We start from the raw sequence: 12,504 nt of genomic DNA on the forward strand, positions 1-12,504 counted from the left end.
CACTGCCACCATCTCTAGCTTTGATAACCTCCACGATGCATGAGGTAAAAAGACACGCCCATTTGGCCTCTCTTGTGGCCAAGCTTCACGCATCCTCCTTGTGGTGCATAGATCCTCCCTTATGCATACCGAATCTCATGTCCCACTCAAATGTTCCCAAATGGTAGACGCCAGATTCTTGAAGATATGCATCGGATCAAGCAAGTGATTGGTGGGAATAATATGGTAAACGATAAAAGATGGAGTATCTAAACAAAAGTTGGTGTTAGTGGGAAATCTTTATTTCCAGCCAATATAGCACACAATAGTTACAAACCCTTACCGGCTCATGCCAAGTGGTGGAGTCGTCGTGGATCCGTCCCAAATTCTCATCCAATCTCCCACAGTGAGTGACTGTGGGGGGACTTCATTCCAAGGGGCGACATATATAGGATGATCAGGTGGGAGGACTTCATTCCACAGTGAGAAATCAGGGAGGCAACTAGTAGCGAAGGAACACAAACAGGACATGCATGGTAACCCAATGCAGTGATACCTGAACAATAGACACAATTAAGAGTTGAAAGTGGCTTTAGGGTGCCACATTGATTGCCTACTCTTAATCAAAAGTGCAATGCTTACCTGAACACTCGCCATAGCCTGGGAAGTCATGCATCGTCCACATCAAGACTGCTTTGTAGTTGAAGTCTTGTGACAAGGGAGGCTTGCTCACATCATGCACCTTAATACCTCTCCAAAGTATTTCTAGCTCGTCAATCAAAGGCTCAAAATAAACATCAGGATTTTTGACTTTATGTTTCCTTGGAATTAGAAGGGATAACATAACATGTCCTTTCTTAATCACCATAGAGGGTGGAAGATTATAATTCACCAATATCACTAGCCATACACTGTAAGAGGTGCTTTTGAGACCAAATGGGTTCACACCATCCATACCCAATCCAAGTCTCAAGCTCCTAGGTTCTTTCTTGAAGCTTGGCCATGTGTCTTCAATATGCTTCCACGCAGGAGTGTCTATGGGAGTTCTCCACTTGCCATCAGTTGATCAATGGGAGGAATGCCATGACATGAGCTTTGCAATGGATTTGCACTTGAACATGTGTTGGATGCGAGGGATTATGGGAAAATGTTGCAGAACCTTACAAGGCACATCCAAATTTTTGAGATCTGCTCTATATCTTGCCTCTCCACAAGTAGGACACTCTCTTGCATCCTTATGTGGTCCACAAAACATAACGCAATCGTTGATGCATGCATGGATGAGCTTGTAATCTAATCCTCCAAGAGAGGTCACATGTTGCCTTGCCATATCTCTTGAGGTCGGTAATTTATTATCCCTTGGGAGCATTTTACACAATAGCCTGCATGTGAAGACCATAAATGAGAAAAAGCATTCAAGTAATTGATCCACTAGCATAATTCACCATGTTTGCAAAATAGACTTTAAAGCTTACTTGAGTAATGCATTCAAACTTGCATTGATCCATCCATAGATGGTCTGTAAGTTTAGTAACTCAAGGGAGACATGTAGAACAGAGAATGTGCATCCCTCAAATAGTGGAGTTGATGCTGTGGTAAAAAGATCGTCATGCTCCATGCTATCATCCCTACCTGAGGATTGATGGACATATAAATCCTGCACCATATCATCAAACACCTCCTCCTCCATGACCTCATGAGGTAATGGTGGAGGGCTACTATCATCATCACTCCATGCATCCATAACGGTCCCTCCTGAAGATCCCTCCTCATATCGTCGATGCTTTGCCTCCTCATGACAAGCATAGGGCAACATATGCGGGTGTGGCACTTCATCCTGTATCAAATTAAAAGGGATCATAACTCAAACACATGAACACCCATAGGTATCTCAATCAACCTTAACTCTTTAACACTTACCATGTTTACGGTCGCGCATCCCAGTCTCCATACTTTGAGACTGAGATTACCTCAGTGGAGTCGAGTCAGTAGTCCAACCGCCTATAGACCTGAGCCCCTTCTTCCCCCTATGGTCAGGAGGTCTTTCTGCCTCACAGAGCCACCGATGTACTCCCATGCCATCGAGAGTCTCTTCTCCAGCTACGAGTGGCCAATGTACTTTCATGCACTCGAGAGTCACTTTTCGGGCTACGAGTGGCCAACGTACTAGCTTGACACGATAGGGTGATAGGTGTAGTAGCAGGGAGAGTAGTGGGGGATGCATAGCACAATGCTTTGGGGGGGGTAGTGGTGGGGACAGGGATGATTCACATGATGCAGATGTGTCAGAGGGTGATGGTACGATCTTCTATGACATCAGTCAGATAGGCGGCATCTTGATGGATGCACGGGGGAAGGACATCATGGCCTTCATCCAGTTTGTAATTGCTAACAATTACAGAAATTGCTTTATTCACTACAAAGACCAGCCAGAAAGGTTGGCTGATGAGACACTCGCTGTTGTTCGCTGTAGGTATCCCAATCCCCCCAATGTTCAGTTCACAGATAAATGGGCCAAGTCAAAGATTGTTACGATCTACTTGCCAATAAAAGATCTTCGCGTAAAAGACAGGCACTAGCCGAGATTGCCAGGAGAGAGGGAGATCAACCACCAAGGGGCCAGTCCCACACCGCTCACAAGCACGAGTGGAAGAAAGCAATGAAGGTAGGGAAGGTAGACCCCAGTCTGTAGCACGTGGAGGCACGAAGGATCCAAATGGAGCAATATGGAAGTGTGCATTTTGGAGCAGGGGGTGTTGAATCATGGGAGGCCCAATTTATAAGTATCGATCTCAAATTATATTGTTTATGTAGTTTATTAGGAGGTTGTTTCTTTGTACTAATCCCTTCGCAAATTGTGTCATCTTGCAGCTTGATATCATGGGCAGCCACCCTACTTCTATCGAGACAGCCTACCCCTGCCACCATTGCAAAGGAGATACATGGAGGCACTTCTATGATGACGGGTTGATTACTGAGAAGCAGTATATCCGGGCTACTTGTGTGCCCCCCCAAGTATTTAAAAGTAGTTAAATAATGTCAATATTTTAAGTAAAGATTTGATTTTTCATACAGTGATACATGTTGTCCCTCGTTTACAGAGCCTTGCAGTTTATTAGGAGGAACAAGATAAGGAAGAAGGGAGCAAAGAAGGGGGCGCAGAAGGGAGCGAAGAAGGGAGCAAAGAAGGGAGCGAGGATGCGGAGAACTTAGATTAGTCATAGAAGTAGTGCTAGCTACTCTTTTTTGTACTTGAAGCCACTGGCTTGGCTTCATGCCTCTCTTATATATACACTCCTCTTATTTTTTGTACTTAAAATAAATATTCATCATTTTTTGACTTTTTTAAAGTCAAGTTTTGAAATTGGACTTTACTAAAGTCCAAAAATTATGAATACAGTGTTTAGAATCTATTAAGGAGCTGTTTAAGATTCTCCTTAATGATGCCAGTCTAGTTTTTTAAGGCAAATAGAGTGACTTGGCTAGGGGGTTCCTTAAGTTTTTACTTGAATTCTAGGCCAATTTGTCTTAAGCTTGGAGATTTTCTGCATCAGTAAGCTTTTTAGGGAGAGTCTCCTTTTTTATTTACAAAAGAGGTCTCCTTTTTTTGGTGATACAACTCACCATATTACGTAGGCAACATAGTGGAATAAGATGAAAAGCTATGCTCTCAACTAGCCACGTGTCATGCACTTTTTAGGCAAGTAACTCTAAAAAATTATTTGCAAGCCGAGCAGTGGGCTCATGCTCTATTCATAGTGCCATTGCTGTCAAGTTGACATCTGACATCATAGTAGCCATTGCTTAGATTTCCTTTGCCATCCATACGTTCTCAAAGACTTTGTCCATGTTCATGCTCATGAGACTCTTGGAATATGGCACATGGATGGCATCCTAGAGCCCTTTGAGGGTGAGGGTGTAAATGGAGGGCTAACAAATATGGGAAGGCATGGAGGGGAGGGGTATAGTATGACGAGTGCTGCCAATGCAGGAAAGCAAGGTGCAAGAGACCATGAGAAAGCACTTAAGGTGATTGAGTTCTAATAGTTTTAAGCACTCTAAGGTGTATGTAAAAATCACTCTTTTTGACAAAAAATAGTGGTGTTGTAAGAAGATATATAATAGTAACTAGTATAGCATTATTGCATAAAATTCAAAATACTTCCCCACACATTCATTAGGAGAAAAGAGAACTCATTTCCAGGCCCTTTAAGAAATTCATAAGCTCCTCATTTTTCTTTGCTCCAAAATCCACAAAAATGAATTGGCATTAAAGGCTCCTATCATATTCTCTCTTAAAAGTGGGTTTTGACACCCAAGCGATCGGTAGAAATCGGTTGAGATTCTATGCAAGCAAGGTGGGGGAAGAGTTTTGACAAGCAAGAAGGAGAGTTCAGAGATGCAAGAACCTATATAGAGTTCAAAGATGCAAGAAACTATGGATATGTCTATGTCTATGGTGATGGCAATGGCAATGGAAGCTTCCTTCAATGATTGTGAGAATTCTTGCAAGTTCTAGGCTATTGTCTTCTCGGACTTTGGAAGAACACGTACGTTAATCATCATCATTAAAATTAGCATCTGGTCCATTCGAATGGAGAAATTGTTGTTCATTGTTGCAATTGTGCTTTGCTCCTATCAATCATCCATGCACAAATCCTAATTCAATTTGCAATATTGAAATCTTTTGCTGAATTGCAATCACCCCATTCACCTCTCAATCCTTCCCATTTCTCCCTTTCGATGAAATGTTCCCCTTTCGAAAACCTTTTCGATTCGCTCAGAATCTTTCCAATTACATTTATGTAACACTTTTTTTGGCCTTTCTCCTCCTCTTCCCTCCCTTCTTGATTCAATGCTACATGTCCCTCCCTTTTCTCATTGACACAATTGTTGACGCTAGCTCGTAGGTACCTTGTGCTCCTTCTCGTCTCTTCTCTTCTCTTTCTTCTTCACCCCAAGTCTCTCTCTCTCTCTCTCTCTCTCTCTCTCTCTCTCTCTCTCTCTCTCTCTCCAGTGATCTTGTCCTACTTTATCAACAAGCTTAGTGCTCTAGAGCTTAGGTCTAAATATTAGCTCATAGTGAAGCAACATGAAGATGGCTTGACCATCTATCCCAATCTTTTAAACCCACCTTAGTCTTCTAAACCTCTCTTAGAATGTACTATGAATGCAAATTACTATGTGTTAAGTGCAATGTCACAAACTCAAGGAAAGGCACATTCTTTGGCCTTATAATACTTGAAAAGGAAATGTGTGGTTATGTGCTAAATGCTTAGTACTCTGCGGAGAGTGCAAAATGCTTGTATGTCAATACAACCTTCATAGCTGCTTGTCTAGGTCAAAGTTATTTATTTATTAAAACAAGGTGGGGATCCTACTAAGGCCCTGCCTTTTGGAATGTCTTTATAAGTGTAAAGTCGCTTGGGGGTGTTGAGAAATGTGGTGCCATAGAATACTAAGAGAAATTATGTGATTGTAGAGTAGATTGTGTCAATGGATCGATGACATGTGTACTGAAAAAGATGATGTTAATCTTGTACTCTAGGTAGACAAGTGAAAGAGACTATTAAAAAGGTAAAAGAGGTGTGTGTGTTGGTAGATGGACCATTAAATAAAAGTGGGACAGAGCATTAAATAAAATTCGGGACGTGGCTATTTTGGCAAGAGTGGTGTCATACAAGAGATAAAGAGAGTCTCCATCTCTAGAGAGAGATACCCAATAAAAGACAAAAACATTTAAAACCTCCAGAAGAGGATAAAAACTTGATACTAACAACACATTAGGAGCAGATTAGAAAGCCTTAAATAGCCACTAAACCAAAACTTAAAGTGGTCAAGTTGACCAAATGAACTGAAAGAATTGGGATTAGCCTGATTAGCAAAAAACTAATGTGTCCATCCCTTAGGACCCTTGGAGAGCCAAAAACTAATCTGTCCATCACTTAGGACCCTTGCAGTGCCAAAATTAAAATCCCTAGAGGGAGAGAAGCATGTGTTTCTTGGGCTCTCAAATAGTGCCGTTTGGAAGAGATCCTGCTCTCAAATAGAAGAATGCCTAGAGGCTAGCACATGAGGCTCTTTGGAAGAGATCTTCAACAAGAGCTTGAAGGCGATCCTCTGAGCTACCATTACAAGCCTTCACAGCTTTTCCCGCCATTTTTTTTACTACCGCCACCTTTGTCCTCATTTCCTCCGCAGCTTCCCCTTCCATAAGTTCTCGCGCTGCTCTCTCTACATCTCTCCTGTTTGTCTTGTTTTCCTGGTCCGTCTTCAGCTCCAATCCTATCTTCCATTTAGTACTTATCATCCAGCAGTTCGTTATCTGGTCACATAGCTGCGGCCACCCCAACAAAGGCACCCCCATGCTTATGCTCTCGATCGTGGAGTTCCAGCCACAATGCGAGAAGAATCCTGACACTGCTCGATGCGCTAGCACCGATGCTTGCGGTGCCCAGTTGATTATCTTGCCTTTATCTTTTATTCCATTCACAAAACCTTCAGGTAAGGCTTCCGAGATATTCGGTGCATCTCCGAGGCCGAGGACTGATCCTTCTCTGATCACCCAGAGGAAACGTTGCTCGCTCGCTTTGAGGCCCAAAGCGACCTCTTGGATTTGCTCAATGGTAAACGAGGTCACACTCCCAAAGGAAACATACAACACTGATGACACGGGTTGCATGTCTAACCACTTTGTGCAATCATCTTCTTTCCAGAAACTCGTCCCAGCATAAGTGTCCTCAGAATGTTCTCTTTCCTCGAAGAAAGCGGATGGCAACAAAGGACCTATTGGCCGAAGGTATGGGAGCGCTTTGCAGATGTCAGGCTCCAGCTCCTCAATAGAGTTTGAAATCACACAGAGGGCCTCGTTGCTACTCCCAGACTGCTCGGCGATCCATTTTTCCGTCCATTGCAGTCCAGGAAGGCCAAAGGGACTTTCAAAGGGAAGGTAAGCCGGATGCATCGGCGAGAGTCCCGGAATACAGGTGATAAGATCCATCGGCAATTTGGGTCCGAAAGTCTTAACTGCACAAAAATTCTCTCTTTGTGAAGGATGCACAAAATTCACAACGTCGCAACTTATCACTCACAACTCATTCTTAAGGAGGAGGACAAGTCATCAACCGTGAAGAGTCGAGAAATACCAGTCCCCTCGAAAGGATTAAAGCCGTGTAAGGCGATCAGATGGGCATGCTCATAAATCGTGAAACTTGCAGCAGATTGCGGCCAAAAGAGCACTCTAGGGATGCCAAGTCTGTTGGCTACGTCTCGCAGCCTTGCAACAAAGTAATCACCGATGATGCAAGTAACGGGGGAAATTTCACCGAGGAGGCACTGGAGAGCTATCTCAAAAACGCCTCCTTTCTGTTCGATAGAGACAGCAAGGTTACCGTCAAGGGGAGGACGGCTGCAGTCCGGCGGCAAGCCATCGGGGATGCTCATGAAGCGGATGCCGGAAGGAAAACCGTTGATCTGATGTTGTGAGATACGGGAGAGGTCGTAGTGGATGAGGACTACGGTGACATGAACTCCACGAGGAACCAATTTGGTGGCAAGCTGCATCATGGGGTTGATGTGGCCTTGAGCGGGGTAGGGGACGAGAACTGCATGAGGTTTGGGTGGGGAAGCCATGGAAGGAGGGAGTGAAATGGGTTGATGGCTAAGCCTCAATGGTTTTTTCTTAATATTGAAACCCCCTCGTCCCCCAACCTTCCTCGGTATCTCCTTAGCCCAAGCCGGCTCACACCTCCATAATATTATTGTATGCACCTAGGCCATTTCTTCTTTGAGGGCTAGGCCATTTCTTGGTGGCTCACTTGGGTGACCAATATTCCCACTTTGAAAAAGATTCCCTACTTCACTGAGCATTCCCACTTTGAAAAAGATTCCCTTCAATACCTCTCGAGGCCATTTCTACAAGAATTGTTGGCTTTCTAAAGCCTATTCCGGTGAGCATTCCCATATAAAAAAATATTGCCTTCAATACCCAATTGTTGATCATCCTCCCTCTCCAAGACATTTCTACAAGAATTGATGGCTTTCTAGAGCCTATTCTCGTAATTAGAATTCCCACATGAAAAAGATTCCCTTCAATACCCACTATGAATCATTCTCTCTGTCCACGCTATTTCTACGAGAATTGTTGACATTCTAGAGCCTACTCTATTTTTTCTCACATGATGAGGGTTCTTACATGTTAGAGCTAAGTTGAATACTCTCAATGTCTCCCATGGCTCATCAACTATAGGCACTACTTGTACAACATTAAATAGGGGTTGAGATTTAGACTTCGCTTCTACTGAAGGACCTTTTGGGCCTATGCATCTATTGCAAATAAAAGGGCCGTGGCATATCACTTTTCAAAATCCTAACAAGCTACACATTACATTCCTTCACAAACATGCATGCCATTGATCTTACGAAAAACATTATTCATCCTCCGATCCTACACCTTCGTAGCCACTAGAGCCAAAGCTTTGTGGGGTAAAACTTGTAGAGCCTTGACTCCCTCCTCCAAGCTGTCCACTAGAACATTCTTTGAGTCAACCTAGGAAAGTTGAGCCACCACTCTCGTTTTTTCATGGCTTGTCTTGGCTTCAACTTGTGCACTGCATCCAATCAATTTCTTTGGAATCTTTTAGGATATCATATATTGTGTCCCCTCTATCCATTGTCCTGCTTTGTTAATTGAAATGTATATATCAAAATATCTCCCTCGTCCAATTGTAGAGTATCAAGTCTTGGACAATTCTTTGTCTCCCTCTTTCCTTTTTGGCTACGCTCTCTTGTTACTACCATCTGCAGGTAATATTGACTTGTGAAAGCATCCGTGGACTTCATGAAAAACAATGCATCTCTATAATTGATTGTCTTTGATTCTTCATTTTTGACTTGTGACAACTTTAGCAAACCGAAAAGGAAATACACTAGGATCATCAATTGCTAACATAGCAACCATCATACCCACTGATGCTACCAGCTCCAAGGCACATTTCTCTCTCCCCCCCTATGACCCTTCTTCTTTGGCGGGGGTGAAAGCATGCTACAGTGTATGTACTATTAGCAAGAATGTGGTAGTACTAAGTAGTGTGCTATATGGAGAGATTTCTCAAATCGATATGCACTAATATATTTATTGATTACAGATTCTCATGCAAAAGATATTCTCACGTATGCATTCTCATGCTCATATACACATTTTCATGCATTGCGTCTCCTCTAAGGTGTTTCACTTTTGAACCTGCACTCTATCACTTCCACTTTCAAACTTTTGAACTTCTGATTTCCACGTCGAATTTTCTCGCAGAACGTTGACACGGGTCGCTCTCTCGTGAGTACACTCTCTCTCTCTCTCTATTTGTTCTTCTCTTTTCCCCCATTCTCTATTCGTTCTTTGCTTTTCCTCCATTCTCTAAATGTTTTCCCCCCATGATTCAATATTCGGACCTGCATGCGATTGCTTGTGATTGTCTTTTGCCATTCCTTCTGTCAACATGCAAACTTTCTGCTTTTGTTCTTGCTCTCTCTCTCTTTGTTATTTTACTCTATTTCATCTTAGTGTGAGTCCTAGTACTAAAATGTTACTCTCTTTGCAGTAGTTGAAGACCACCATGTCTCCAAGGTAGCCCAAAGGCATCACATCTCCCGCCTCCAAGAAGCCTGATGTCCTTTCTCCAAGAAGAAACACTCCATCCAGGAAGTCTGCAACCAAAGAGAATGCAAAGGCTACAGACAGCAAAGTGGCTTCTATTCCGACTCCAACCAAAGAGAAGCCAAAGACTAAGAACAACAAACCAATAGTGATTCCGACTGGAGTTAGTCTTGGATGGAGATTTTTCCTAAGAGCAAAGCCAGACTCATATCTGGAGTTGGATACCTGGATCCGAGAAATATGGGGAAACAACGACAAAGAAAGCCGACAAGGCTTTCATATAGGTCAGTTGAAGAATGCTTTTCGAAAGGGTAATTTTGTAAAAACAATGTTGTATATCTTCGACATGTATATGCTTCTGTCACTCGGTTCATTTGAGCAATTTTGTATCACCCTATCCACAAGGAAATTTTTGTAACAAAAAACATTCTTTTGTAATTACTAAATAAAAAACATTAGTGGGGCAAAACAGGGCTTGTTGTGGCCCTGTTTAGCCCTACTAATGTTTTTTTTAGCTTCTACTAATCGTCGCTATATAGCGACGTTTACTAGTGTCACTATATAGTGACATTTATGAATGTCGCTATAGCAATGTTTGCCAGTGTCGCTATATAGCGACACTTATATAGGACCGTTCTTTTTTTATGCTTATAGCGACATAAATAATGACCTTTGCGCCTATCAAAAAAAAACTTTTTAGTGTAAAGAAGGTCGATATTTCCATCGAAAAAGGACCTATATAGGCCTTGTAGTGTAGTACTATATACTATTGTTTAGATATTATTCTCTTCCTTGCCTTAACTCTACTATTACTACTATTAGTTCTATTTAGTATTATTTTGCAGTATTTTAGCCCTATTTAGTACTAGTAATATTTAGCACTAAGTAAGTACTATTTACTGAGTATTATTTAGGACTCAATAATTCTTAGTGCTTAGCACTTATTAAGTACTCTTCAATACTATCTAGCACTTAGTAATATTAGCACTTACTATTCAATACTAATAGTACTATATAGCACCTAGTAATATCACACTTACCATCTAGCACTTTCTATTTAGTACTAATAGTACTACAAATCATGCATTTACTATTTAGTGATATTAGCACTTGCTATCTAGCACTTACTAATATTAACACTTCCTATTTAGTACTATCGCACTTACTATTTAGTACTATCTAGCGCTGGTAATATTAGCACTTACTAATATTACCACTTAATATTTAGTACTAATAGTACTATATAACACTTAGTAATATTACCACTTACTAATAGTACTATCTAGCACAGTTTAGTAATATTAGTGCTTACTAATAGTACTAATATTAGCACTTACTAATAGTACTAAACTAGCACTTACTAATAGTACTAAACTAGCAGTTAGTAATATTCACACTTAGTACTATCTAGCACTTAGTACTATGTAAACATATTTAGTACTATCTAGAATTTACAACAATACTTAGCACCTAGTACTATTTAGCATTTAGTACTATCTAGCACTTACTGATATTTGGCACTACTAGTAGCAGTTCAGACTTAGTAATTGAGTGATAAATAACTTATAGTTTTTTTGTTTGCTGTCTAGGTTTAAATAATACTGATTGTTGATGATTGATTTTGCAGGTAGAATTCCTCCTTAATTTCAAGGAGGAGCATCCTTCCATAGATATTGGTTTCCATTCTTTTTAGAATCTGAAGCCCTATTTCATTAAAAAACTAAAGGAAAGAAATACTTGTTGTTGTATTTATCATACAAGAATAGACTTGTTCCGACTAGCAGTGAATTCCATGAGGCAGAATAGCACATTGTTGCATGGAGATATGTGTGATTGCTTATGCAAGGTTTGTAGGCTCCAAGGGGAGGACACGTGTGTTGCCCACACTAGCAGTTGTTCTTCTGTGTCTAAAATGTGGCATTCGGCAGTATGTCCAAAGGAAGAGGATACTGAATGGCACAAGCTTGAATGCTTATTGCACAAATGTGACAAGTGCCCACAACCGTTGTTTTGCCCATGTGAGTTGGGTGATGCAAATGGTGCATTGATAAGATGGAATACGTGTGAGTTGATAAGTTAGATAAAGTGCATGCAATATGTAGTAAAATAATATAAAATAATACATTAAACAAGAAGAAGTAGACTTACCACGGTTGCCTCGAACACCAACCATCCGCATGCACCAAAGTGCGAAGTACCTACGAAGTCTAGCTGTCTCCTCGCAGCCCTACTCTAACCCTCAAACATTTCTGGATGGTCCCTGTTCTGCTTCTTGAGAAACTTCCAATCAACTTTGTGTGCCCAACTAGGTTTAGCCTTCCCCTTTGCGATGGAAGTACGCAAGGTTGACCTACGATGCTTCAAGACCAAACCCATGCGCTCTCACATGTAATTCTCATTGAACTCCCAATTTGGGGGATTAGGGTATTTTCTTTTCAATTCATTGATGAATGCCTGCTTCTTTTGGTCATCTTGGTACCTCCAGTCAGTAGCTATGCTTCTCCTAAAGTGGCGGCTCATGAACCGCCTCGTATCCATCACTGCTCCGCCCTTTTTATATTCTATTATCTCTCCACCAATAGCCATGATTTGATAGGACAGGTCCTCGACCAGGTAAGGAGGACTCATGGTAGTGGTAGAGTCAGAGCGAGTGGTGTTTATGCGAGCACTTTCGGAGCAAGAAGTAGCTGTGGGAGTAGGAGAGGGCAAGGGACATGACTAGTACAGGGTCTCAGGACCAAGTGGAGACCTGTAGGAATATGTGTGCGCTGACTCGTCTACATCTCCCAAGTCAGCACAACATAAGCGACCCCTCCTACTCTTCCTTCCCTTACAATGGGCATGCCCAGGTGATGACCCCTCAGTCGAAGGGG

At 41.8% G+C, this 12,504-nt stretch overlaps 1 protein-coding gene across 1 annotated transcript; it reads right to left on the reverse strand.

Annotated features, from left to right (window-relative positions):
- Positions 1-6,037: 6,037 nt before the first annotated feature.
- On the reverse strand, positions 6,038-7,611 carry LOC147901776 (UDP-glycosyltransferase 85A7-like). Its single transcript, XM_087374367.1, has 2 exons — positions 7,125-7,611; positions 6,038-7,005 (listed from the first exon to the last, which is right to left on the reverse strand). The coding sequence occupies exons 1-2, from the start codon at positions 7,609-7,611 to the stop codon at positions 6,038-6,040; spliced, it is 1,455 nt and encodes a 484-aa protein (XP_087230493.1).
- Between the last annotated feature and the right edge of the window lie 4,893 nt (positions 7,612-12,504).

This window comes from Dipteris shenzhenensis, chromosome 5 (assembly GCF_047967505.1).
Source record: "Dipteris shenzhenensis isolate YYH24624 ecotype China chromosome 5, Dip_SZ_1.0, whole genome shotgun sequence".
Classification (NCBI taxonomy): Eukaryota; Viridiplantae; Streptophyta; class Polypodiopsida; order Gleicheniales; family Dipteridaceae; genus Dipteris; species Dipteris shenzhenensis.